General features: G+C 44.1%; 1 protein-coding gene across 1 annotated transcript in view; it reads right to left on the reverse strand.

Moving 5' to 3' along the window:
* The window catches only part of COLGALT2 (collagen beta(1-O)galactosyltransferase 2), a 102,625-nt gene extending 76,417 nt beyond the window's left edge, over positions 1–26,208 (reverse strand). Inside the window, exon 1 of the mRNA XM_044267280.1 lies at positions 25,946–26,208. Within this exon, the coding sequence (XP_044123215.1) occupies positions 25,946–26,208 (263 nt within the window). The remainder of the gene's footprint in view (positions 1–25,945) is intronic.
* Between the last annotated feature and the right edge of the window lie 493 nt (positions 26,209–26,701).

A 26,701-nucleotide genomic window follows, 5' to 3' on the forward strand; every position in this document is an offset into this window, starting at 1 on the left:
TATAAATGAAGTAGGTTTTGATGTAAGAATCTATTTAAATAACTTATTTATCCTTTCTCAAATATTAATTAAGCCCCTTCCTCACTGCCAGAATCCAGGGATACAGTAACGAGTGTCAGGACAAGCCCTGTTCTCAAGATGCTGAACCTGGGGGGCAGATACAAAAAGCATACAGGTAATCAAAAACTGTTACAAGAATGCTCTGGGAGATGCATGAGACCACACCAGTGAGGTTGCTCCCAGATTTCAGTCCCTAAGAGGACCTGTTAGAGTAAGGTCTATTACAATCTTTGATAAATAAGCAAGTAAGAGTGGAGAGGAGCAGGCGGGATCTAGTAAAGTGCATTTACAAGGGCCCAGAGGCCAGGAAGAGGTGTGGTCTCCTGGAAGGCCACCCACGTGATTACAGCCTGGGGCATTAGGGAGGAGTGGGGAAGAATGGGGCTGGAGAAGCAATCAGAATCCCCCTATCGGGAGGGACCTTGCACGCCATTTCAAGATACACAGATTTTACCCTCCAAAGCCCCTGAAGATTTGGGAGTAGCATGGTCGGATTTTATCTAAAGAAAGATCGTGTCACTTTCAGTTGGGTAATGGATGTTTAGGGGGTTGAAAGTGAGGTCAGAGCAATCTGTTAGGAGAAGGGAGATGATGGTACTTGAACTAAGGAAGTGACAGACAGGAAAGAGAAAAGCAAAACAAAACAAAATCAAAAACCAAAACCAAAAACAAAAACTTAGAGGATTAGGAAGAAAGATTGACAGAATATAAGTAATAACTTCATGCGAATGGTGATGAGAAATCTGTTTTCTTTTTGGGCAAATGGGTGCATGGTGATGGGAACATGGGATCTAGAGCTGATTGAGAAAAGAGATGAGAAGGCAGTGAGCTCAGCATAAGACTTACAAACTAGAGGAATCTATGGACTGTCCACATGAAGATGTTAAGGAGGGTACTAGGTCTAGAGTTCAGGAGAAACGATCAGGGATATCAGAAGTCATGGGCACGTACATGGTAACCGAAGCTACAGGAATGGACAAGACCAGTGGGTTGTTCATTGAAAACACTGCATCTAGATCCCTGGGGAATACCACTTTTTAAGAAACATGCAATTAGAAAGAAGTAAGTAAAAAAGGAGGCAACAAAAAGAAAATTGAGAGGGGGAATTATGGATCTGACTGAAGACACTGTTATAGAAAAGTAAAGTGTGGTCCCCATGATTAAATGCAACAAAAGATAGCTGTAGCTAGGTTGTCAAAGTGCCACCAGATTGAATGACTAGCAAGGTAACTTTCCATGCAGTCCTGACTGTGGAAACCAGAAGAGGAATGAATGTCAAGAGAGAATGAAAAAGTGACCAACGTAGACCATGCTCTCAGAAAGCTTAACTCTAAGTCCTTGAGGGCCGGTACTCGAGTATCCTCAGGTCTAACACATGACAAGCGACAGGCATCTGTAGAACTGACACTAGGTTAAAGGGAAGAAGATGAGGCAAATCTACAGGGAGCAGAGACTCAAGGAAGAGGATGGGATCCACGGTAGAAATTGAGACGTTCACGGGCTCTCTTTCCATCGAAACAGGGTTATGCTACCTGAAATAAGTCAAGCAGAGAAAGACAATCATCATATGGTTTCACTCATATGTGGAACATAAGGAATAGTGCAGAGGACACGGTGGAAGGGAGGGAAAACGGAATGGGAAGGAATCAGAGAGGGACACAAACCATGAGAGACTCTGGACTCCAGGAAACAAACCGAGGGTCACAGAAGGGAGGGGTGGGGGGATGGGGTAACCGGGTGATGGGTATTAAGGAGGGCACGTGTGTTATATGCCACTAATGAATCACTGAACACTACATCAAAAACTAATGATGTCCTGTATGTTGGCTAACTGAACATAATAAAAAAAACCAGGATTAGAGAAGGCAAGGAATTTGAAATAATTGTCATCAAGTGGCTTCTCTCTTCTTGGTGAGTTCAGAAGCAAGGTGATCTGCTGAGAATGGCAATGGAGATGATGACGTAAGTAGCCTTAGAAAAGTGGAGAAAAGCGCTAGAACTAACTGGCGAAACGGAGGATCCCTGGGCAGCTGAGGGGCTACCTGAAGGCTGAGAGATCAACCTGTGTGGCAGAGCAGGTGTGTGTCGAATGGGGGTGCACAGTGCCCCAACATAGAGACCGCAGGAGGGCTGACCTGGGACTGGGTATTTTCTGGATGGGTGGGAAAAAAAAAAAGGCATCCAGGGTATCTGAGATTGGTCCATGTTACAAGGAACTGACGATGGAAGAGGACTCTGGTAGTAAGTAGAATGACAGTGAGGTGTCAGAGGGCATGGCAGAGTGAGAACTGAAGACTCATCATGAAGGAGAAATACAGATGTAGGGCAAAAACACATGTGATCCGGTTACCTTTCTGTAAGGCCCGTAACGGCGGAGCCAGAGTCAACCCCTCCAACCCTGTCTCAATGCCCCACCAAGCTCTCAGAACCGTGCCTTTTTCCTGAACCCACCATGCTTTTTCGTGATGCTGGGCTGCCAGAAGAGAGAGAGGCAGTGTTTTCTCACCTCCTACAAGCTTAGTGCCTGCCATTGGAAAGATTCTTGATATCTTTGGTGAATGAATAAAAAAAAAAAAAATACTTCCATGCGTTTGCATGACTTCTAACTTGGCAAAATGCAGATTATTTGCTCATTTTCCCTGCAGAGGTCCGTACAGAGCATTCTTGGTTCGGAAATCTGCATGGCAGATCTCTGGCCCTGGGTCACGAAGTTATCATATAGCAGGTCAGGCAAGAAGCTGCAGAAGGAAGTGGCTGATCAGAAGAAGGGATGCTTGTGTAGCAGGTGACAAGCCAGAGTTCATAGGGCACCTCCTGAGGGGCGTAGAGGATTTGGTAAATTAAATAAAAGGCCATATGCGTGAAACTATGAAGAGCTCCTCAAATCCCAGCTGTGGGCATCCCAGAGGCATGTTGGAAATTCTAAATCATTATAATTTCTTGACAGTCTCTAGGGAAGATGATGAAAAACGTAAAATGTCAAAGGTGATGTTATGAGAATGAATTTTTACTCCAAGCCTCAAACTGTCATGGGAGCATTATTTATAGGTACATGGTGGTTTCTGAGACCATACAAAGTGAATAAATTATGACAAAATAGGGTTTTTTTATGGACTAAGTGACCCCTGATTATTAAATTTATCTCCGAGTCAAAGCGATTTAAAAATTTCCACTGTGGTTATAAATTATCAGTCACCAAAATGTAAATCATTCACTGAATTAAACCAAAGATCCAGGAAGGAATTATACAGCCGGCTTGGAGCAGGCGTGTTGTGCTAAGAACTGCCCTTCAGTGTGGCAAAGCAGCTGAAACAGAATGTTTTCAAAGCATTTTATTGTGGGAAATGAGTCCGGGTGTGAAAATGCTATTTATAACTACAAATTCGGGGATGCTATTTTTTTAAATGTTAAATAAGGATAAACTTCATTAATTGAGAGAGTGCTCACATGAAGCTGTAATTGAAAGAACAGCTGGTTTGTGAGACAATCAAAAGTAAAAGCAAGGTTTTAAAGGGAGTATGTACCGGGCACCTGGCTGACTCAGTTAGTTAAGCATCTCCCTTCAGTTCCGGTCATGATCCCAGGGTCCTGGAATCGAGTCCTGCATTGGGCTCCCTGTTCCGTGAGAAGTCCGCTTCTCCCTCTTCCTCTCCCGCTTGCTTGTGATCTCTCTCTCTCTCATACTTTTGCTCTCCCAAATAGATAAATAAAATCTTAAAAATAAAAATAAAGGGACTATGGTGCTACACGCCAGTGGCAGGGTGCTGAAGGAGGGCAGGAGTTGGGTTTGAAATCTAAGGATGTAGACAGGACCAAATCAAAGCTTTGTTCAGCCTGAAACCTATATAACTTGGGGGAACTCATTTTAAGAAAAAGAATATAAGGGTGGGTGCTTCCCTGACCCAGTGTAGCATGCAACTCTTGATCTCAGGGTTGTGAATTTAAACCCCACGTTAGGGATAGAGATTACCTTAAAAAAAAAAAAAGGGCAATATAAAGTTCCCAATGTAAAATTCAGTATTAAAGCCAATATGTATTTATAATAAAAAAATAATAATTCACATAATTGTAACAAATTAATAAATTGTTTTGTAACTAGTAATTATCAAAATATAACTAAATATAAATTATTATATAAATATAATTAGTAATTAAGACATAGTTATAATTCATAAAAATTTTTCAAGAACTAAGAAATGCCACGAGCATCCAAAATTCAGAAAAAGATTTTATTAATTAATTACCTGACATACTTCTATAAATATACCTTCTTAGGTTTTTTTTTAAAAGATTTTATTTATTTATTTGAGAGAGAAAGAGCAGAAGCTGGTGGAGCCCTGGGTAGAGGGAGAGGGAGAAGGGAGCAGGACACAGGACTCGATACCAGGACCCCGAGCCTAGGGCAGATGCTTCACTGACTGAGCCACCCAGGCACCCCACCTTCTTCGATTTTTGTTCACACACTCTCTATATGTAAATCATACCTCTTCATAGGACAATAATTTTACCACAACTCTTTGTATAGAGAATACAAATATAATTTGGTCTTTCTCAACCAAAATTGATTGAAATTTGCTTTTTTTTTTTAAAGATTTTTTTTAAAGATTTTATTTATTTATTTGACAGACAGAGATCACAAGTAGGCAGAGAGGCAGGCAGAGGGAGAGGGGGAAGCAGGCTCCCTGCTGAGCAGAAAGCCTGATTCGGGGCTCGATCCCAGGACCTGGGATCATGACCTGAGCCGACGGCAGAGGCTTTAACCCACTGAGACACCCAGGTGCCCCTGAAATTTGCTTTTTATTAAGAGTTTATAAAACTTGTGAGCCCTTTCACTGCATGTGTGACACCTTTGTGTGCCATTTCCACTGGAACGGCCAACTTTGCCCGCTCCAGGTGCATTCGGGGTGCTAGAACACAGAGGGCGTGTGCTGCCCCGCCAAAGCCACATGTGTCCTCAGACCCACTGCCAAAGATCTGTGCTCATCAGACACAGCGATTCTGATATATTTTATTTCATGTGAAAAAATATCAGAGGAAAAAGGAAAAAAGGAATGTCCCATGAGTTTCCAATTATATTCAATTCTATTCACTGCATCATCACATATGTTTCTGATAGAAGAGAAGTCTAGTTTTGCCCAGAAGCTAATGAGAACTAAATCATTCTTTAAAAAATGTTCACGGCTGGGGCACCTGGGTGGCTCAGTGGGTTAAGCCGCTGCCTTCAGCTCGGGTCATGATCCCGGGGTCCTGGGATCGAGTCCTACATCGGGCTCTCTGCTCAGCAGGGAGCCTGCTTCCTCCTCTCTCTCTCTCTGCCTGCCTCTCCATCTCCTTGTGATTTCTCTCTGTCAAATAAATAAATAAATTCTTTAAAAAAAAAAAAACGTTCACGGCTGATGATGGGAAGTAGTTTACAGAGACAAGTTTCAATCATTGCTTCTCCTCCAAACCTCGCTTCCTTCTGATACCAGCAGCACAACACAGCCTTTGGCTCTTTACCTGTGTGTCCAGTAGACTATAAGGGCAAGAAAATACATCCATGGAAGTGACTTCAAACCATATTATTCCCCTAACTCCAAACTAAATGCATCCCCAAGTCAGCTTCCCCTTAACCAGATCCCAGGATCACCCACTGCCCCTCTAATACCACTTACAATAAGGGTGTGTGCGCTGGAGGGGAAACTGGCTGAGTGGTCTTAGCCAATTGCTGATAAACTATTTTCCTTTTGCACGTTTTACCAAAACAGATGTTGGATACATGGCAATGGGCCCCCTAGCAGGGAGACTGGAGCTCAAAGTTCATTAGCTCCACAGTCAGCCCACATCTGCGCCTGGCTCGGGTCTCTGCTCTGCCCCGATCAGATGAAAACTCCTAATTTGTCTGGACTTCATTTTCCCTTGGTCAGACGAGGCTACTAATAACAAGAGGTGTCTAATGCAGTTGTTAGGATCTCTACATGAACTCATTCATGAGAAGTGCCGTGGTAATACCTGGTACACAGTAAGTATCCAGTAAATATCAGCTCTCATTAATAAGTGAAGGGTATTAGACTGCAGAGAACCGTATAATATAATTAACTCTTTAGAAAAATCGTTCATTTACCAACAACAAAGACATTAAGCAGACACAACCGTCATATATTAATTAAAAATGATTTTCCAAGGACAGCAAGAGCATTATCCTAAATTACCAAGTGTACTTGGAAACAATGAAACTACTTATAAAAATTATACGTTGAGGGGCAGCTGGTTGGTTCAGCTGGTGGAGCGTGTGACTCTTGATCTCAGGGCTGTGAGTTCGAGCCCCACACTGGGTATTGAAATTACTTAAAAATAAATTTTTTAAAAATCATACTTTGAGAAATTTAAGTCATATCAGCCGAACACCCCTTCTTCCATCTCACTATGTCTGAACTGGGGGACGGGTGATTTGTTCCACTATTATATTATAGGGGGAAGAAGGATATATCTTTTCTAGTATTAATTATTCTAAATGGTCTGTTATATTGCCTTCCCTAGGAAGCATACAAAGTTTCCGTTCCCAGAAATCAAGGTTTCGAAATATCTTCCGAAGCAAAGCAAACAAAATGGAAAACAAATCTTAACAATTATTTCATTCATGGAACTCTTTTTATTGCTAATAAAATCAAGGAATAGTATAAACCTTTTCAGACTACACACACCCTTTGTTGTACCTTAAAAATGTAGATATTTGCTAAAATATACACGGAATTACTGCACACAAAAATATTTAAGTGAGAAAACCTAAGAGATTTTACAGCCAAACTTGACACAGAGGCCCTTACAAAAATAAATATGTGATCTTTCAAAGTCATAAATTCATATTCTGGAAGATGTTCCTGACAGGAAGGATCAGAATAAATTGAGGAGGTAGAAATATTTTCTGTCAGTAGCAAGCCATAAAAATGCCAAAAGCAGGGCAGTGGGGAAGCTTTTAAAAGTAAATAGAGATCACTGTGGAACCATACATCTGCTTAAAGCAAACCAGATTATCATCATTATTTTATTAGAGATTAGTTTTTGAAACATCTTGAATGTGAACACTTGAATTGGAACGACTAGGATCCTTTCTTAGAGCCCCTGTGAATATGCCCCTCCCTTTGAAAACAAAGGAGTCATTGCTCTCTGTTCTTTTTTTTTTTTAATTTTTTAAAATTTTTTTATTTGACAGACAGAGATCACAAGTAGGCAGAGATGCAGGCAGAGAGAGAGGAGGAAGCAGGCTCCCCGCTGAGCAGAGAGCCTGATGCGGGCTCCATCCCAAGACCCTAAGATCATGACCTGAGCTGAAGGCAGAGGTTTAACCCGCTGAGCCACCCAGGCACCCCTGCTCTCTGTTCTGATTCGTGGCTTCTCAGTATCAACTTGCTTCTAGGTTGCACCCTATGAAGGCAGAGAAAATGTCATTGACCTAAAGAATCTAAATCGTAAGGGGTGAAAAGCAGCATTTGTGAGGGCTCAGGTATGAGACAGAAAAATCCTGGCAGTTATCTTATTTTTCATGAAGAAACCAGAGCTGTGCTTTGCCAAGCAGACAGCTATGAGCTCACTGGTCTGAAATAATTACTCATTGAGACTTTTCCCCAGGACAGAAGTAATGGGTTTATGCAGCAAGCATAGCTTGAATATTGGTTTATGGGGTTTTTCTTTTTTAAATCAGTCATCAGTACCCTTGGCATTTGGGCCTCACAAAGTTTTCGGTTACATTAATGGACAAAGTAGGAGATTAAAAAGAAAATAAATATTCAACCAAAGCAGATTGTTTTTAATTCCCGTTCTTTATGTCTGGTGATCTCATTCCTGACTTGGGAGATAAAGAAGTCAATGCCTCCAACAACTGGAACTGACAGAAGAGTTGTTAAGGGTTTAACATCCCACAGTTGATACTCGGAAATTAAGCGTATATTGAAGCAAACCCAAAACAAATTGCTCTGTTTAGCCCAGAGCTGATCTGAGAAATGTTCTTTTTAATCAAGAAGAGATGGACTATGATGTTAGCTGAGGGACCGGGGATATCAAAAGTGGACTGTGTCCAGATGATTTCTGTGGAAAGGTACAGAGCAAGATCTAGAACACTGATCTATATTTTTTGCAAATTTCTGCTTCATGTCTAAAGAAAACAAATTGAAACACAGAAAATAATTCACCTAAAACTCAGGGATGTAATGTTAGCAGGACCTTTCAACACCCATAACCTGTTATAAGAGACGAATGCAGATCTGATGATGTCTAGCACTTACTTGCTTTCTAGAATCTTGGGATGGCTGTATAGAATGTCCTCATTTCTTGTTAGAATCGCATGTTTTGTTTAGTCTTATTTTGTTATTTTCAAGTAAAGCACTTTCATTTTGGCCCTCTGAATCCTGTTAGTGGATGGCATTTCCACTGATGACAATAGAGGGGAGAGAAATCTTTTGAGAACATTCCACTGTGAAATCAGGATGCAGGAGAGGCTGAAGTAAGGAATTTGCTGACATTTTAATTTACTGACCTTTCACAACACTCAGAGACTAGTAGTACAAATAATACTTATTTCCACTAACTAGTGGCACTTCAACTGTGTAGTTAAACTGATCAATAAGAATTAAAATAAAAGCATGTTACGCTTTTGTTGATGATATTGAAAACTGACCCTATTTCCCCCAAGAAGAAGCTCAAAGAAGAATGGAGAGTCATTCAGAAAGCAAAACAGACACCTGTCCAAAATAGATTAGCTATACCAGCCTTGTTTGCTCTCTTCCAACAAGTGAAAACTTTTCTTAGACACCTGACTGGTTACCTTTTTGTCTTCTTTCCTCCCCTCTCTACCATCTTGACAAGGTAGGTCCCCATCATTCAGACCTCAGCTCAAATATCACCTTCCCAAAAAGCCCTTCTCCCCATCTTCTATACATGTCTATCATCACTGTCCTCCAGTACAACACAAGCTCCACGGGAGCAGAGTCTCTATCCACAACACCTTTCACAACGTTGTTCATTGTGTTCTTAGACTGTAAGGGTCAGGAGTTGATGACATTCTTACTTGGAGTCTCTCAAGAGCTCCTACTGAGATGGCATCTAAAAGCCAGACTGGGCTAGAAGATACGCTTCCTACATAGATCACTCTCATGGAGGCAAGGTGGTGCTGGCTGTGGGTTACAGGTCTTAGTTCCTCCTCCCATGAGAAGCCCATGGGTTTCTCTTCAGGACTTTTTCAGTGCCCTCAAGGCATGGAGCAAGCAATCCATGACAGAAATTGCAACACCTTTTATGACTGGTCTTTGAAAGGCACACTCAACTGCCAACAGTTCTTTTGGTCACCTGATTCAGCATGGGGGAAAATCCCAAAGGGTTGACTACCCAGAGGCAAAGATCATTTGGGACCATCATGGAGCTTGGTTACCATCCTACTGGTTACAGTTTACTATTGAAAAAGCAGGACTTTAGGAGTGCCTGGGTGGCTCGGTCGGTTAAGCACCTACCTTCAGCTCGGGTCATGAACCCAGGGCCCCTCCTGTCTGTTTGTGCTCATTCTCTCCCTCTCTCACTCTTTCTTTCTCTCTCTCTCTCTCTCTCAAATAAATAAAATCTTAAAAAGAAAAAAAAAAGCAGGCCTTTAAGGTAAGACAAGAAAATATCCATGGACCTTGTATTTTTACATAAGACTTCGATTCCGAAAATATTTTTAAAGACATAATCACAGTTTTCTACTTTTCTATGGAGTCTGGAGAAAGTATGTATTTCTTCTCAGTGACAGGATTAAATGAAAAGAATCATAAAATAACAACTGCTGTCCCTCTCACTTTTCATTTCATGGCGGGTTACTGGGTTTTGTTTTATGGTCTTCTTGGTTGTGGATAGGCAGCACTATAGCTCTTTGAAATGTAAAAGCAAGAGGAAGGCCAAGTTCAAATTAAGTTGGGAAGAGTTCAAACAAGTCTTTGGAAGCAGGTCCCCAGACAGGATCTGCAGCCCGTGTCTCTTCTGAGACAATGACATATGTGATTCTTCTACCAAAAATGAGCTCACTTATTAACGGTTGATTGTTCAGGGGTCTGGAAACCATAGTATATTATTCTACCACTGTAAAACTGCAGACCGTAGCCATGTGTAACCTTGGTCTTCTTGGGGATCAAAGGCCAAGGAAGGGAAACATTTTTTTAAAAGTTCCTCAAAACAAGACTTAACCTGTCTAGATTCTGTAAAGTCCTAATCATTTTTTATAGCATATATGAAGAATAGCTTCTCTTAGTTCTTTCAGATAAGATACCTGAATTTCTAGCACCGCCAACCCTATCCATAAATAAACGAGGGCAATCGGCCCATAAATAAACAAAAACCTATCAAGAAAAATGCCTCTTTGAAAAAATAAAAAGGAGACAATTGGAAAGAATTGGAAAAGAGACAATGGAATGAAATCCACAATGAGTTAGAGTAAGAGTAAAATTAAAAGCAGTGAGGCTTAATTAGAATGAGAACTCCAAAAATCTACTACAGAGAAATGGTTTCAGAAGGTGAAACCCAGACTCTGGTTTATTTATCTGCTGCTCCTTTGACATCCAAAAGATTAACTGTTTCCTTTAGGGAAACTATTTGCTTTCTAGTTCAAAGCTACAGAATGTCAACGCAATTTCTTTTCTTTTCTTTTCTTTTTTTTAAGATTTTATTTATTTATTTGACAGACAGAGATCACAAGTAGGCAGAGAGGCAGGCAGAGAGAGAGGGGGAAGCAGGCTCCCCGCTGTGCAGAGAGCCCGATGCGGGGCTTGATTCCAGGACCCTGGGATCATAACCGGAGCTGAAGGCAGAGGCTTTAACCCACTGAGCCACCCAGGGGCCCCACTGCAATTTATTTTCTAAAACTTGACAGCTGATATACAGATTAGGGGAGGCAACACCAAACCTTGGATACGTTATTACACAGAAGAGAAGAAAAGCTTCAAAATCCACTTGACTTCAGGGCAGAAACTCTTCGACCCTCTGTCCCTTAAAATCACATTTACTGTTTCATCAGAAGAAACACTTCTTAGGGCATTGTATGCTACCAGACCGAGCCCCGATGTTACGGAAGCATCCTAGGAGAGACAGAGACTCCAAACAGCGGGCCCTAGACTGTGGGCAACGGAGGCAGCCAGACGAGTAGCCAAAATCAGAGAGACCTGAGAAAGGCCACCAAAGAGCCATACTTTCCTAAGATAATTCTAATACAGTGGAAGTCGTTGCTTTTTTATTTGCTGGTTACAGCTCAGAAAAGAGCTCGATTTTAGAAACTGAACCCCAAGAATATCAAGTCAAAGAATCACCACTAGGAATCACCTCCGGGGGGAAAAAAAAGAATTTTTGCTTTATTTTATCTTTCTGTAGCATATAATTTCAAAATCAGGAGACAAGGGATTCAGCCTCTCCCGTGTCTACTCCCCTCACTTATTCTGGGGCCCCTAAACTCTAGCAGCAGTAGCAGGGAAGGACAAAGCCCGACCTGGCTTCATGTTACAGGCGGCTTTCAGGGGCACTCATGTTCTTGACCTCGGAAGGCATCAACGCAGACCAATCTTCAGCATCTCTACTGTATAATGACACCACTGTGCAGTAAAGTTTCTCCCCGGGGAAGGGCTAACACTTCCGTGCAATAATCCAGTAGTCTGGTGAAACTTGGCCTTCAACCGGCAGGTTCTCCCAATGTCCAAGTTGTGCACATAAGCACTTTCCTCACACGATAGAGCAAAACACACAGGCTCATAGCCTGGCCAGAGGCTTCTGCAAGAATAAATGCGTATTGTTTCCCATTACGACGGAAAATGTTAAACTCCCATTTTCGCCTTTTCCAAAACCAGGGCAACTTCCAGGGCAAACTTACATCTACTTCTTTTTGCAGGCATGAGAAAAGGCAGATTTAATGAAGCATTTGCAGTGTGGGTACTCGTTTTGCAAACACTCTTCCCTAAGCGCTGATTTTCTCCGTGTTCAGGTTAGGAACGATCTCTTCTGACGGTGATTTTCTGGGTTCCTTTCCTTCTTATCACACTCCTTATTTTGGCTGTTGTTGTTCACAATGGGATGATATTTTCTTTTGGATGAGAGGTTATATTAGTCAAAGTTCTCATATACATATGAGAGAGAGATTTTTAAGGAATTGGCTCACAGTTCCTGGCAATGGTGGAGATTGGCAAGTTCAAAGTCCGTGTGGTGGGCCAGCAGGCTGGAGATCCAGGGAGAGCCGATGTTGCAGTTCAAGTCCAGACTCAGTTTAATAGCCAGCACAATTTCTTCTTGGTCGAGGCGGTCAGTCTCTTGTTCTCTTCGTACCTTCAACTGATTGCACGAGGCCCACCCACATTATGGAAGGCAACACTCAAAGTTCACTGATTTAAACGTAAATCTTATCTAAAAACAGCCTCTTGGAAACATCCAGAATAATGTTTGACTACCTGTCTGGGCACGATGGGCCAGCCAAGTTGATATATAAAATTAGCCATTGCGAAGGGCAAACTTTTTTTTTTAACTTTATAATTTCATGTAGCAACAAACCATTAGTCTATGCACCAAGGATATGAGTCATGGATAAGTCAAAACTACTGAATAAGTAAAATACAAGCACAAATAAAGAAATGAAGGCCCAAATGGCATCCCCAATAATAATTCGTCAACAGAGGAAGTTATTTCTTTTTACATGGCGTCAGTGGTGTTGGTCCAATACCTAGCACGCTGCAGTTAGAAAAGCTTTTCAAGTTCAGCCCACCCAGAACTTATTGTATAGATGAAGAGACCAAGCCAAGGCAAAGAATTCGAAAAAAAATCTGAAAATCTGAAAGTAATTTCAGTTACTACAAAAATCCATGGCACAGAGGGCACAAGAGAGCCAACAGCTAAGAGGCCAGATACCACTGCTATTGGAACACCCTGTGTGGAAGGTACCAGAATACCTTCCAACTCATTTTCTGAGCCGAGATACAAATTACCCTCTGTTGTCTGAACAACAAGGGTGTGCTGGTGGTTTGTACCAAACAGGCCTGGTTATCAAAAACTGGCCTTGGTATATCCAAAATACAGATAATCCCATCACGGGTAACTGAGAGTCCAACTACTGTCTTTATTTTGATAAGATGCACAGGAAAAGGAGGGTTTGGCCTTTCCCATGCCACCATCAGCAAAGACTGGCCAGTGTGCCTGGGGCTCCATGCTTCCCAGAAGGACCCTTCATAATCTGCCTTTCGTGGGGAGAGGGCGTCCAGTCAATCTCGGTGAGTTACTGTCCTTTCCTCTTCAGACAGATGCTGGCACTTCTTCAGTTCACCAGGATTGGCACAGGCCTTAGGAAAAGCTATTAAGATGCAGCACCATTATCAAAGGGGACTTGGCGGAATCTAATCTTCTTGGGAGACAGAAGGCTGGCCCAGAAGTGGGGCTGTAACCTTCAGACACCTGCTGGTGCTGCTGCCATCTGATGCCTAAGAAATGAGGATCCACGTTGTCTGATGCCCAGATGAGGCTTTGAAGCTGAGTCAAGGCCACAGGACAAAGGCGGCACTGTTTATGCAAATCGAGAAACAAAAGAAGCAAAAATCCAAAGCCACTGAAAGCAACATCAGAAATTCAATACCCAGAGATGATTAGAAGCTCTGCACCAGCATGAAACAGAGCGCCTAAAAGCAAGGCTGGGCAACACACCAGAACACATACCGCGGGAAGGAATTCTGAGCGGCCGGAGTTTGGCAAGATGTGCTTAGAAGCCTTGATAGACGGGGCTCCCTTAGCCAAGGGGCAGCATCTGTGCGCCACGGGCAGGAAGCCCTGGGCTGCGGCTGCCCCTGCACCTGGTGCACACAGTCCCTTCGTGAGAAGCTCCAGTTCGTGCCCCCGCAAAGCCCGCCCTCTTGTTGCCATCCCTTGGCAGTTCGGTCACCCCATAGCATCTGTCTTCTGCAGGAGACCACACTCTCAGTGAACACCATTGTGCACACTATCCAACAGCCTGAAATACAATGAGCCTCTGAGAAGACTTCCATTCTTGCCTTTTAGGCCACTCCAAAAAGATCTGAGTTTAGGCAGAGGGTCCAGGAAGCGCCAATCGTGCAGTTACTATTCACGAAAGCTCTCCGGATATGGTGACTCCCATGAAGGGCACACTACTGTCAGATCGGGAAGGCACTCCAGAGAACATCTCATCCAAAGGTTCTCAAGCCTGGCAGCACAGTGCCACCCTCCCTGGAAAGTTTTTAAAAATATGTCACTTGCCCTGATCCTACCCCAGATGTTCAGACTTGAAAGGTTTGGGGGTGGGGCTGGGGCATCAGTGTCTTTTCAACCTTCATCAGATGATTCCAATAAGCAGCCACAGTTGTGAAACACAACTGTAGCACGCTCCTCTTTTGTTCCAGGAGAGGAAACTGAGGCCCCGAGAGAATAATGGGCTTGTGCAAAATGACACAGTGTAAGGAATGCCTCCAGCCCTTTCATGAGACAACACAAAAAACGAAACGATGATATCTGCACACTGTGGGGAAAATGAATGAGCTTCTCTGATCTAGGGGCAACTGTCCTGGAGACACCCAGGTATGCCAGACCCCACCTTTCTCCCCAGATGGCTGTTGTTTCTTGGTAGGAGGCACTCATGAATGGAACACAGATCACATCCTTGAGAAGAAAAAGTACTGAAAAAATAAAGTGGATGCATAATTTGAGAACTTTTATTATGGAATTTTTCATAGACTTGTCACCAAAAGAACACGGTAAAGCTAGGATATGGAACAGTAGATTTAGCAACTGAGCTGTGATCTATCCCAGAGAAGGCTGCCCTTGGGTGCACTTGGAATAACGCAACTATACCAAGTTAGAACGTAACTTTGGGTGGCAGCAACCAACTCAGCACAATCCTTTGTATGGCAGACTACAAGAGCGTGAATTCCCAAAAAGCTAAATTTTGATTCCATAAGTAATGAAGACCCCGGGCTTAGGGACTTTATAATATCATATAATTAAGGCCAATCTGCCAACTATTAGCCCAGGCTAGTTTAATAGACTGTTTATATTTTTCGCAAATGAGGGGAGGAGGTTTTCATGACGTGCCAAAGAGAAAATCAAAGGTAAGAGAATTAATTACAAGCAACAAAGGAACCAAGCCTTGGGAATATGAGGACTGAAAGGTTCGAGGGACACTTTTTATTTAAAAGAAAACCCATTGATTTGATTTGCCTCCACTCTATTAAGAGACATTCATCCTTAGATGTCTTTTCTTCTGTGAAACTAAATGCTTGATGAACTCAAGATGGGGGATACACTGAACAAAGAAAAGGGTTTGAAGGAGGGTCATTTTATACTGTGCCCCAGTGCAAGGCACTCCACAGAGTGGGCAGGTTGGGGCACTGCCTTTAAAACACAAAACAAAACATAACTTGTTTAAAAATAGCCACTGTTGGAAGGAGGGAGAGCACATGCACTTCACTCAATAAAAAACACAAAGGACACAGAGCTGGCAGCTTGGCAGAGCTGCCCCGTACCTTACTATTTCTCTTATTAAGAAAACCCTTTGGCCTTCTTGATTGCTTAAGCAACTGGATCCCGAGTTTCGAAGATCCCACAATACACCAACTTCCCAAGTTCTGAAGATCCCATGGCCTGTACCTTAAATGGATACACAGTTTTCAGCCCTTTCATGAGCCCCCCATTCCTCCCCCCATTCCTCCCACAGCCTTCTGGGAGCTCAGCCTTTGCAATTCCCAAACCCACAGGTACATCCAAATCATTCATATACGTGTTTAAGATACAGATCCCAGGCCTGTCCCACAGGCCAACTGATTGAATGTGGTTAAAGAGGGGCCCAGAAACCCATGTAACTAATGAAAGTTGTAGGTGTTTTGGCCTCTAACCCAGTATTTAGGAACCACTAGTTGAAGTTCAGCAGCCTTCAACCAAAAGGTCTGCAAAACGGTGATGAGGACCATGTCCACTCACGGCCAATGAACTTGACTGATGGGGCGAGCCACTTTTAGGCTACCTCAACTACTAATTTCAACATGATCCCCTGGACTTATCCACATAGAGAATCTGTGATGGCCAAATAAATAAAAGGAGGTGCATAATATTTTTTAGTCCATGGCTCTATAAATTCACAGTTTATCTCAATAAAGAAAAATTTATAGGATGGAAATCAATGTTCCAAATCCATCTTGAAGTCTAGCAAGACTGAGAAAAGGCAGATTTTTAAGTTTCTAAAATACTTTAGTATGCTGGCTGTTTCGAGCCTTCCATGCCAGCTCCACGGAATCCATCTGAAACCCCAGACACGGTCTGACGGTCTGAATGTTCTCGCACCCCCCACCCCCGCCCGTGCTTCCAGCGGAGGGAATGCAGGACTGTGGGGGCTGCATTAAGCTTACTGTTCAACGGTGTGGTGATGACATGAAATATCCTGACTCCACTTGGCAGTAACTTTCCCCTATCTTGGTGGATCTCAGCCGTAATCACTGTGGTGTGTGGAGCTTGAACAGATTATGAGGCTGGCTGGAAACCAAGAAACTGAAAAGCAGTTCAGTGGTCCAGCAAGGGGCTCCATGTTAGGAACGTCACAGCTGCAAAAGTCCACAACCACATTTCTCACACGTATCCCAGGAATTTAAGTTCCAGCCTTAGTCCCCAGAAAATGTTGCCTTTCCCAAGACCCTGAAAAGCAGCAATTTCTCACTTGACATGACTTTTTAGGGAAAAAATGCCAAATGATGTACATTCATTATATCCCCTTTTTCAGAATCCTCTCTACTCCTATGAGAATAGGAAGCTTGCCATAGCCCACCCCCTCCTCACCTCCAAAATATATACAGTCACTTTTTGAAAGAATGGGGAATGGAAAGAGAGAGTCCTATTTCCCTGTTGTCTAAAATATGGGCACTTTTAGCTACCTTCATGGTTTTCTTGGACTTGACCACTGTTGCCGTCTGTAAAGACTTAGGCTGCTGTAAGAACATACCACAAACTGGGTGGCTTATGAACAGTAGCTTTTTCAAAGCTCTGGGAGCTAGAAGTCCAAGATCAGGATACCAGCATTGTTAGGTTCCTGGCGAAGACCCTGTTTGAGGACGCAGTCTTTTCTCTGGGTCCTCACATGGTAGAAGAGGTAAAGAACCTGTCTGGAGCCTCTTGTCCCAAGGGCACTAATCCCATTCATGAAAGCTCCTCCCGTAAGACTTATGCAACTCCCAAAGACCCCACTTCCTAATACCATCATCTTTGGGGGTCAGGATTTCAACACATGGATTTTGAGGCAGGAAGCGGGGATTGGAGCAGAAACAGTGAGACCACGGCAACAGCCAAAATGGCGGAAGTCGTCACTGACAAGCCTGACAAGTCCTTCAACAGACATTTAAGTAATTCAACCTTGAGGGTAAAGAATGCTTCCCATGAAGCCAGTGGGTCATCATTTAATCCAGGTCCTCATGAGAATGCTTTAACACCAGACTTCACCCCATATTCATTCCCCCTCCCCTGCCATATTCTTAGGGCATATGCAGCCCAGGATCATTACTTATATTATTATTTATATTTCCAAAATGTACATCTTCTCAGGGGTCTTGAATCATTAATCAGAAATGCTGGGGAGGGGTTGGTGGAAGGGGTTATTTTTCATTATGTTTGCAGAGGAAGAAATCCCATCGGCTAAACCAACAAGTCAGGGACAGCCCTCAGCTTGATGAATTTGACAAACGACAAAAATATAATAGCAATTGTCTCGGTTAAATGAGATGTGTTGCGAAGTCATAAGTTCAGCCCTGGCAGGATGTCATGAAGTTATTATTGGAAGTCTAAGTCTGAAAAGATTACTGTATGTGCTCCTAGAGAGGAAAAGAAATGCCCTCCAGACAGAGCTAAGGTTTAATTCATGCAAGAGGCTTGGCTAATGTCACCAACCACAAACGCTGCATTTTCATGGATCTGAAAGGCAGCATGTTCCAGTGAATTAATTACAGCCACTCTATTTATATTCTGCATGGCTTTTCAATTATTACCTATAATGGGATTCCTTTTTTTTCCTTTTATGAACACTAACACACAGTTTTTTCTACCAGAGGAATGGAGAGCTGAGGGAAAAGTAACATGATTTTTTACCACTAGGTCATTCGCTGGCAGCTTGCCAAGCCTGCTCATTCTAGAAGGGTCGAGTCTTAGGGCTCCTGAGGATCTGAGAAAGGGTCATCACCCAAATTTCTAAAAGGGCCAGGCAAGCCACGTCAAAGAGCCAGACAGTGGTGGGTAATATTACTGCACAGAGGATAGGCCTGATGGGGACGTGACCGCCCGGGCAAAGGTCAGGGGACAGTGGCGACTCACTGTTGTGTGCAAATGCACGCCTGGCAAGGCAGGGGCTGGTGCCACAGGCTTGTTCAGTTTGTGCAAAGTTATCCAGCTAGACATTTCGGATATAAGCACTTTGGGGATGTCTATTAGCCTTCATTTAAAGAAAGAAAGAAAAAAAAAAAGGTTGTTTTGTTTTTAAATGGGCTTAGGACCAGATTTTCTAGGGCCCAGAGACACAAGGACAAGAGAACAGGATGAGTGTAACGTAGGAAGTGTTCAGAGTAACAACCTGGAACGGGTGTTGTGTTAAACTGGCTTTTACTGAGCCACCCAGAGCATGGGGAGAGGTGGGCTGGCAGAGTTTTAAAAAGCTGGGATTAGAGACCGAGATTTTAAATCGTCACACTTAGGCAGAACAGGATATATAAAACACTCATTTGGGTTGACATTAAAAGAACATATGTCCATGCTCAGAAACTTTCTAGGAGAATGTACAAGGAGCTGTTAACGTTGGTTGTCTCTGGAAGGTGGCATAGAGTAGAAGGGAGATTTACTTTTTATCATGTTTCTATTCATCCTGTTTGAATTTTTACTATGGGAGGATATTACTATTTCAGTTGAAAAGAGGAAAAAATCAGGAAAGTTCTTGTAATTAAATTACTATTAAATAAATTTATGAAATCCCTAAGGGATTTCAGAATTTTTTAAATCAGCAATTTTTGATGTGTTCACAGTGTAAGTGCAGCTAAATGAACAAATTACTCCTTTGAGAATAAAGATGTCAAGACATATACAATAGACATATTTCATAATTCTTGATGAATAATACTATGATTTAAACATATATAGTGAACTTCAGAATATGGTAACTGTGGAATAGAGAACAGACAACCATGTTACAGGCTAATCAAATTCTTTAAATATTATTTACTTGAGAGAGAGAGAGTGAGAGAGTTGGGGGAGAGGGGCAGAAGGAGAGGGAAAGAGAGAGTCTTAGACTCCAAGGTGATCACAGAGTCCCACTCAGGGCTCGACCCCATGACCCTGAGATCATGACCTGAGCCAAAACCAAGCATCATACGCTTAACTGAATGCACTACATAGGTGTCTCTAATTAATGTTTTTCAGGAAGACAGTGCCACACACTGATATGACCCATGTGTACACTTAAGTGTTGGAAAAAGGGCCGGGGCACAGCCAGCAGCCTCCCTGCTTACAAAGCTTCCATCATTCATTCCTCTGACCATGAGAGACAGTCAAGGGAGAAGCCTATTTATGCACCTAGAGCCACAAAGAAACTCAGTGGTAGAATCACCTAGAGAAAGTTGCTGAAGACAAATCTGTAAAAACCAAACCCTGCTTGAATAACTGGCATATGCTTTTAAACCATGAGTTATATTTGTTATAAAGTAATCCAGGGGTGCCTGCGTGCCTCAGTTCGTTAAGCACTGATTCTTGATTTCAGTTCAGGTCCCAATCTCAGGGTCATAAGATCAAGCCCTCTGTCAGATTCCATGCTCAGAGTGGAGTCTCCTTGAAATTCTTTCCTCTCCCTCTGGCACTCTCCAGACTCGAAATAAATAAATAAATAAATAGAATCAATCTTTTAAAAAATCAACGTTAAAACAGCCATCCTGGGTTTAAAATCTAGAAATCTGTTATCTCATCCCAAGACTTATTCACTGTATAATATATTAGGGGAAAATCTTTCAGTGGTCCTATGTTTTGGGTTCCCCATCCATGGACATCAATTAATAAAATAGAACCAGGGGAATTTAAGCATCCTTTTATCACTCATTTCAGTTTTTACTCAAAGGAAATACACAATTCTGAAGCTCAGTCATGCTTTGAAATTGAAGGGTGGGGAGATGATTGATAGTTTTTTCCAGCCATTTGGAAGAAGGTTAAGTTTAAAGGTCAACTAAGTCTAAGACCACTAATTAAAAAGGCTGAAAAACGGAAACTGTTTTACCACTACACACCCAAGATGCTGTAGCCACCGTGCCTATCAATAGTGCTGCCTTATTCATTTGCCACTAACAACACTTGATAAATTTCTTTCTTTTGCTATTAGCTGTGATCATAGCAAGTAATCTGCATAATAATTATGTACAATTCATATATTTAGTCTGACTCTGTACCTATGAAATCCACCAATATAAAGCTGAGTTTGGTAACTAGAAAGTGGCTAAGCTAAGTGACGAAATTATCAAGACAGCGGAAGGGAACCACTGAGTCCGTTGTGTCATTCAAGCAGAAGGGGCCATTCTTGTTTGGAAGAAACACTGGCACTCTTATTTTCCTAAGTTGGGTCAACTGACAGAAGCAAAAACTAGCGCTAATTGGTCCTTTCTTGATCTTAAACAGACCATCCGTACTTAGTCTGGGACATGAGATGCTTGGGTCACATCCTTGCTCTACCAGGCACTAGCCTTGTGACCTCATGCAAGTTATTTCAATTCCCTGTGCCTCAGTTGTCTTCTGTGTAAAGTGAGAAGAGTCATAACACCTCTCACCCAGGGTTGTTGTCAGGGTTAAATTAGTTCTTTTTTTATATAATTTTTTAAAATTTTTTTATAAACATATAATGTATTATAGCCCCAGGGGTACAGATCTGTGAATCGCCAGGTTTACACACTTCACAGCACTCACCACAGAACAGACTAAATTAGCTATCTTATCGGAGTGTTTAGGTTTCATTTCTAAATGAATGTTAGTTTTCATTTTGCTAATATTTGTTTTGTTGGAAAGAACATATATTCACAAGGCGAGACCGCCTTGAGAATATATATTGTTTTGAATATCTTCATTTGGAAAGAGAAAGGAGATGGGACCAAAAGGAAAAGATGGATAGGAAATAGCAACTCTTGTCTACCTAGTAGCATTTACATGAAAGACATAGTCCATGCATTATTTCATTTGTCTAAAAACTTGTTTAAAAAAAAAAAACAAAACTCTTGGAGGTAGGTGTTATTATTGGTCATTTCCAGATGAAGAAGCTAGGCTTGGTTAGAGGTTCACCAATGTGTCCGCAATCACACGGGAGATTCAAACCCTAGCGTAACTGACTGTAAACTTGGATACGCCCTCCTTGATACTACTAAACTACCAGGCTGGGGGGAAAGAAGAAGAAGAAGAAAAAGACGGTGGAAAAGTGAGGAAAACAGACTAACAGAGAGAAGGGGACCAAAGTTTCATCTAATTTTTCACCCAGGAGCCTAAACGTCTATTCATAGGCATAACATAAGCATTGAATGTCAAGACTGTAATGATAAAATGTAACATTGTTCTTGCTGGTGCTAGAAACTATCACTAGTAGTGGTCTGAAACATTTTGTAAACACACCTACTTTAGTGTGTCTCATTAAACATTCCCCAAAATGCTACTGGCTGAGCACCAAAAAGTGAATAATAATCCAAGGTAATCTCCCAAACACTATAGCAACAAATTCATGTGCAAAATGTGGGGATAGGCACCCCAGAACAAGCAGAAGCCCACCAATGTTTATGTCGATGTCAGCAGAAAACAGTCTCTTGATTTAGAAAGCCATACAATGGTTCCCGATGTAGTATGCTACTTTTCAAACTTCTGCCAAAGAAATGCTCAGACTGTTCTATAATTACATGGCAGTTACTGCCTTATGATGGCACAGACGGAGTCCCCACTGTCTTACCACAGGCAACCATAGGCTCCAAGAGACAAACTGAATGTGTCTTTTGGGTCAAATGTTTTTCTTCATGCCCTGCTCCATTTTTCATTATCATGGCAACTTGGCACTCCTCGCCTTAATCGCAGGTTTGGGAAGGGGGATGAGGTCAGCCTTCCCTCTGTTGCTAAGGGCACCGTTCATGGCTCCACTGAAGAAAAGCGCACCCACCGCAGTGCATATGCCACAGGCCAAACGGGTTGCTCTCGGCACAGCTGTGATTCCCATCAACGCGGTGCAGGTTTTAACTAGAACACAAGGAACATCTTAGTTCCTTATCACCGTTATGATATTTGAAGGAGAACTATTCACTCGATGGGGGTTTTGAGATCAGAGTGGTAAATGCGACAGGTTTTCCCTTTGCCTGGTACAAAGTGTCTCTAAACACAAACTTTCTTTAATTCAATCTAATCCAAATAAACTTAGTGTTAACTGAGATAACTGTACTCAGTCTCTGACAGTAAAATTTTTCAATTTATTGATACTGAGAGCAAATATGTTCCAGAACTTTCAGTGGGGAAAAAAAAAATACAGCAATGGGAAATCTGAATGCTCAATGAACCATACCTCTCACTCCTACAGGAAAGAAGTCTTACCAGATGTTCCTCTAGCCAGTGTCAGAGGTAAGCAGATGAACGAGAAGGGTAAGTGTGCACTGAGCTTCAGAGATAAGAGTAAATGGAAGTTGGCAGCCCAGACTCTATATGCCACCTGGTTCTGTTGTGTAAAGTTCTGGGTAGCTAATGCCAGTTTTGACATTGACCATCTTTGACATTAGTGGATGCTGGCTTCGCAGGTGGATACTCAGTCCGGCATCTCAGAATATTGAGTAGAGCTTGAGACCAAGAGACTAAAAGGAAGTAACTCACAGAAGCTCTTCAAAGCTATAGCATCCTAAATTGAGTTATTGCTTCCTCCTGGAGGGTAATATCCCATAACCTTCACAGCCAAATACTCGTCTAATGCCAGTCTCGAAGTTAGCAGCTACAGTGGTATAATGCAGTGAACTGGAGATTTGCACTCAGGAAACCTACCTCCTGCTCTACTGCTCCTGCAGGAAACTCTGGTTAATGTCCCAATGTCTTTTTATTTTCCCCTCACTGTTCCCTCTTTCCTTACTTTCCAGGTTTTAGTGAATTCTTATTTGTCTTGCAAAACTGGCTTCTAACTAAGGGTCAGCTGTCCTCAAGAAGGCTTCCATGACCACATAACTGCTCCAATCTAATCTAGAAGTCCTTTGTCACACCCTTAAACCCTCTAAATGCCATTCAGATCACCTTACACTGCCCAGTAAAAAGAGCCATATTTGTCTGTGAGAAGCCACACCTTACTCAACTTTTTCTTAGCTGGAACCTGGCATAGTGCCCTAATCTCACAAAAGCTAGTCATTAGGACTGTGTGCTTGCATAACCTCTCTGTGCCTCAATTTTCTCACCTGTAAAAGGGTATAATCACAGTACATACCTAAGAGTGAATATAAATGCTCAGAATAAATGCTTAGAATAAATGTGAGCTCTTCTTATTATGTATTTGTGAAATTAGTAAATAAGTGTAATCTTAAGTCAGTTACTTCAGGTACAGTGTCTTCTTCTGTAACATGCAGATAAGTTTATTTCTTTACAGAGTGGTAGTAAGGATCAAATGAGATGACACAGTTAATGAAAGTACTTTGAGAGCTATAGAGGACTAGGTTTAAATGGCCTTTTGGTTATTAGTACCTAATAAATGATATAAGGTTTCTAAACCAGAACTCAAGAGTCTTTAGTGACTAATGGTGGCTCAAGGCCTGTTCAAACTTTAGTTTTTTCCTAAACTTTGTAACTCTGGCCATAAGGGACAAGGCACAATTACATGGACTATGAACAAGGTTAAGGGAAAACAGATCCCAAAAGTCAATGGAGAACTGGAATACTAACCATCTGAAAAGAACGTCAACATCCACAAAATATTGAACATCCAGAGAACTTAGGATACAGAATCACTGCTAGTTGATTCTGATCATATCACAAAATCCATGGAATTCAAGAGCTGGGAAGTATATTGGTAATCATTTCTTCCAGTCCTTCATTCTACCGATGAGGAAACTGATGTCTATGGGCCCCAAACAACTGACCCAAAGCCACATATCAAGTGAGCGACGAACAGCTTGCCTCCTAATTTGTAGCCTATAGGTTTAAATTAATTTTGTTTGTATCATGTTGCCACCACTATTTTTGTAGGGCGGACTTCAGAGACAAACTTGGGTTCCAATTCCAGTTTTACCATTTATTAATTCTGTGACTTTAAGGGAGTTCTTGAACGGATGGATGGAAGTCACAGTTGCTTCATTTGTAAAATAGGGATCAACTTTTAAAACTTCATCCTATGATAGAAGAGAGGGTGTCTGTACATCAGGTAGCAAAACCTGTGCTTCCTACCTGTCGCAGCCTTCACGAACTTCCTAGAGTAACTTAAAATGGAACAATGTTCTTTAAAACCAAACAATGCATAAAGAGCAAGACCATATTGTAAAACATCTCTCCTGAAGAGAGCATCTAAGAACTGACATTTGTGAAATTTTCTTTGGTATTGAAGTGGTTAAAAAAAAAAATCCTTCTTCCTTCTGGTTTAAAACCTGGCTGCACCCCCGTTCTCCCTTTCCACATCCCGCGCCCTTCTCCGTGGCAGCAGTCACGTATAACAGGGTCATAGTAAAGCAGTGTATAGCACAGAGCGGCTCTATATCTCGTGTTTGCGCTCTCACCTCCGCACCTCTACCACCAGGTATGGTCAGGCTGCCAATTCCGGCGACTGCCCTACCCTCCTCCCTTCTCTTTCTGCCCAACCGCAGCTCTAAGGATGTGTCTTGTGTGAGGACGGCTGCCTTGATCAACGCAGCACGAACTGCTCCGGAGCGAGCTGGGCTCTTCCGCGGAGGACCAGAGCTCTCTTGTCCACGTTCCCGGCTGCCTACCCCCGCGGCCAGCGTCCACCTCCTCCAACACAGGCCTTTCGGCGGGGCCCCCTGACCACCAACGTCTCGCCCTCTGATACCCGCCTTTCTAAAGGTGCGAGACCAGACCGAGTTCTAGAAGTCGGTGCGGGCAGCCACCGATCAGCCGCTGATGTCCCAGCCCTCCCCGCAACAAGCACAGTACCCCCGGGGCGACAAAACTTGGCTGTCTGCCTTCTCGAAGGCAGCTCGGTCCCCCCAGGGCACCCGGCGTGCTTTGCATCTGCGGCGAGGAATGAGCCCCAGGAGGGAGCCCAGGACGCGCACTGCCTAAAGGGCGCGGCGGCGACAGGGCCCGCCTTGGTGGCGCGGTTGAGAAGACACCGTGAGTCCCACCTAACCTCAGACTCTGAGTCCACACCTCCTCTCCACCCCGACCGCCACCCCTACTCCCTGGGAGAACCAGGAGCCACCATTCTGGCCTCTGAGGTGGGAGAGCAGGAGCCGGACCCCGGGAAGCCGGGGCGGCTCACACTGGTCGCCACCCAGCCGCTCCGCAGCCCCCCTGCCAGCCACAGTGAGGCTTCCCGCCGCGTCCGGACGACCAGGCGGCGGTGGGCACCCCTCCTCCCTCACTCCAGGGCTAGGGGTATGAGGCGCGAGTTGGAAGGCGGCGCCGCTGGCCCTCTTGCGGGGTCCCCACAAGCCCTTGTCGGGGAAAGGGACGAGGCCACCCCGACCCACAACACCGCCCCCCTCCCCGCACACCCAGGAGCTCGGGCGGGGCTGGCCATCCCCACCCGCACCCCAGGCGCACGCAGCCCCGTGCGTCCTTCCCCAACGCGACGTCCGGCTCGCATCCGCCCGGGAGCGCAGCGGGGCGTCCGGGGGGTGCGCGCCCCCAGCCCCCCGCGTGCCCCACGGTCCCGGGCCGGGCGGCGGCAGCCCGGCGCGCTCACCAGATGGCCATCCTGCTCTTGGGGTAGTCCAGCCGCTCCAGGCAGCCGAGGAAGTGAGGCAGCGCGTGCGCCGCGTTGCGGGCGAGGATGGCCACGAGCACGGTGGGTCTCTGCACCGGCGACTCGGGGAAAACCTCCGGCTCCTCTTCGTCGTGCTCCGAGTCGGGCTCCGCCGCGAAGCGCGCCCGGCAACCGCGGCGGAGCAGAGCGGCGGACAGGAGCAGCAGCGAGCAGGCGACGGTGGCGACGCGGCGCGCAGCCATGTTCGCGGCCGCGGCGGGCGGCGGTAGACTGGCGGCCCGAGGGCGCGGAGGCCGGCTGCGAGCGCCGGACGGGGGACGCGGCTGCCGGGTCGGCTGGCGCGCGCACGCTGGCACCCGGCCCTGCAGCTCCGGAGCCTCCGGCCGCCGCCGCCCCCGCCAGGCCCTGAAGCGGGGGCGCACCGAGTACCTGCGGCCGCCGCGCACGCCTGGGGCTCCCGGTCGCGGACAGCCGCGTGTAGGGGGCTGTCCGTGCCGAGTCCCGCGGAAAGTTCCTCCAGTCCAGGCTCAGCTCGTACAGCTGAGGTCTGTGGCTTCCCCCGGGGCCGCGAGGTGTGGCCGTCTCTGCCAATGAGCGTGTGTGTGTGTGTGTGTGTGTGTACATAACGGTGCAACTCCGAGAAAATTTATTCTGCTTTTGCAAACCGCAGTCTAAAGTCCTTCACAGTGATGCAATGTATCCAGTTTCGCATAATGCACCTATTGACTGGACGGG

Source organism: Neovison vison, chromosome 10 (genome assembly GCF_020171115.1).
Source record: "Neovison vison isolate M4711 chromosome 10, ASM_NN_V1, whole genome shotgun sequence".
In the NCBI taxonomy this organism is placed as follows: Eukaryota; Metazoa; Chordata; class Mammalia; order Carnivora; family Mustelidae; genus Neogale; species Neogale vison.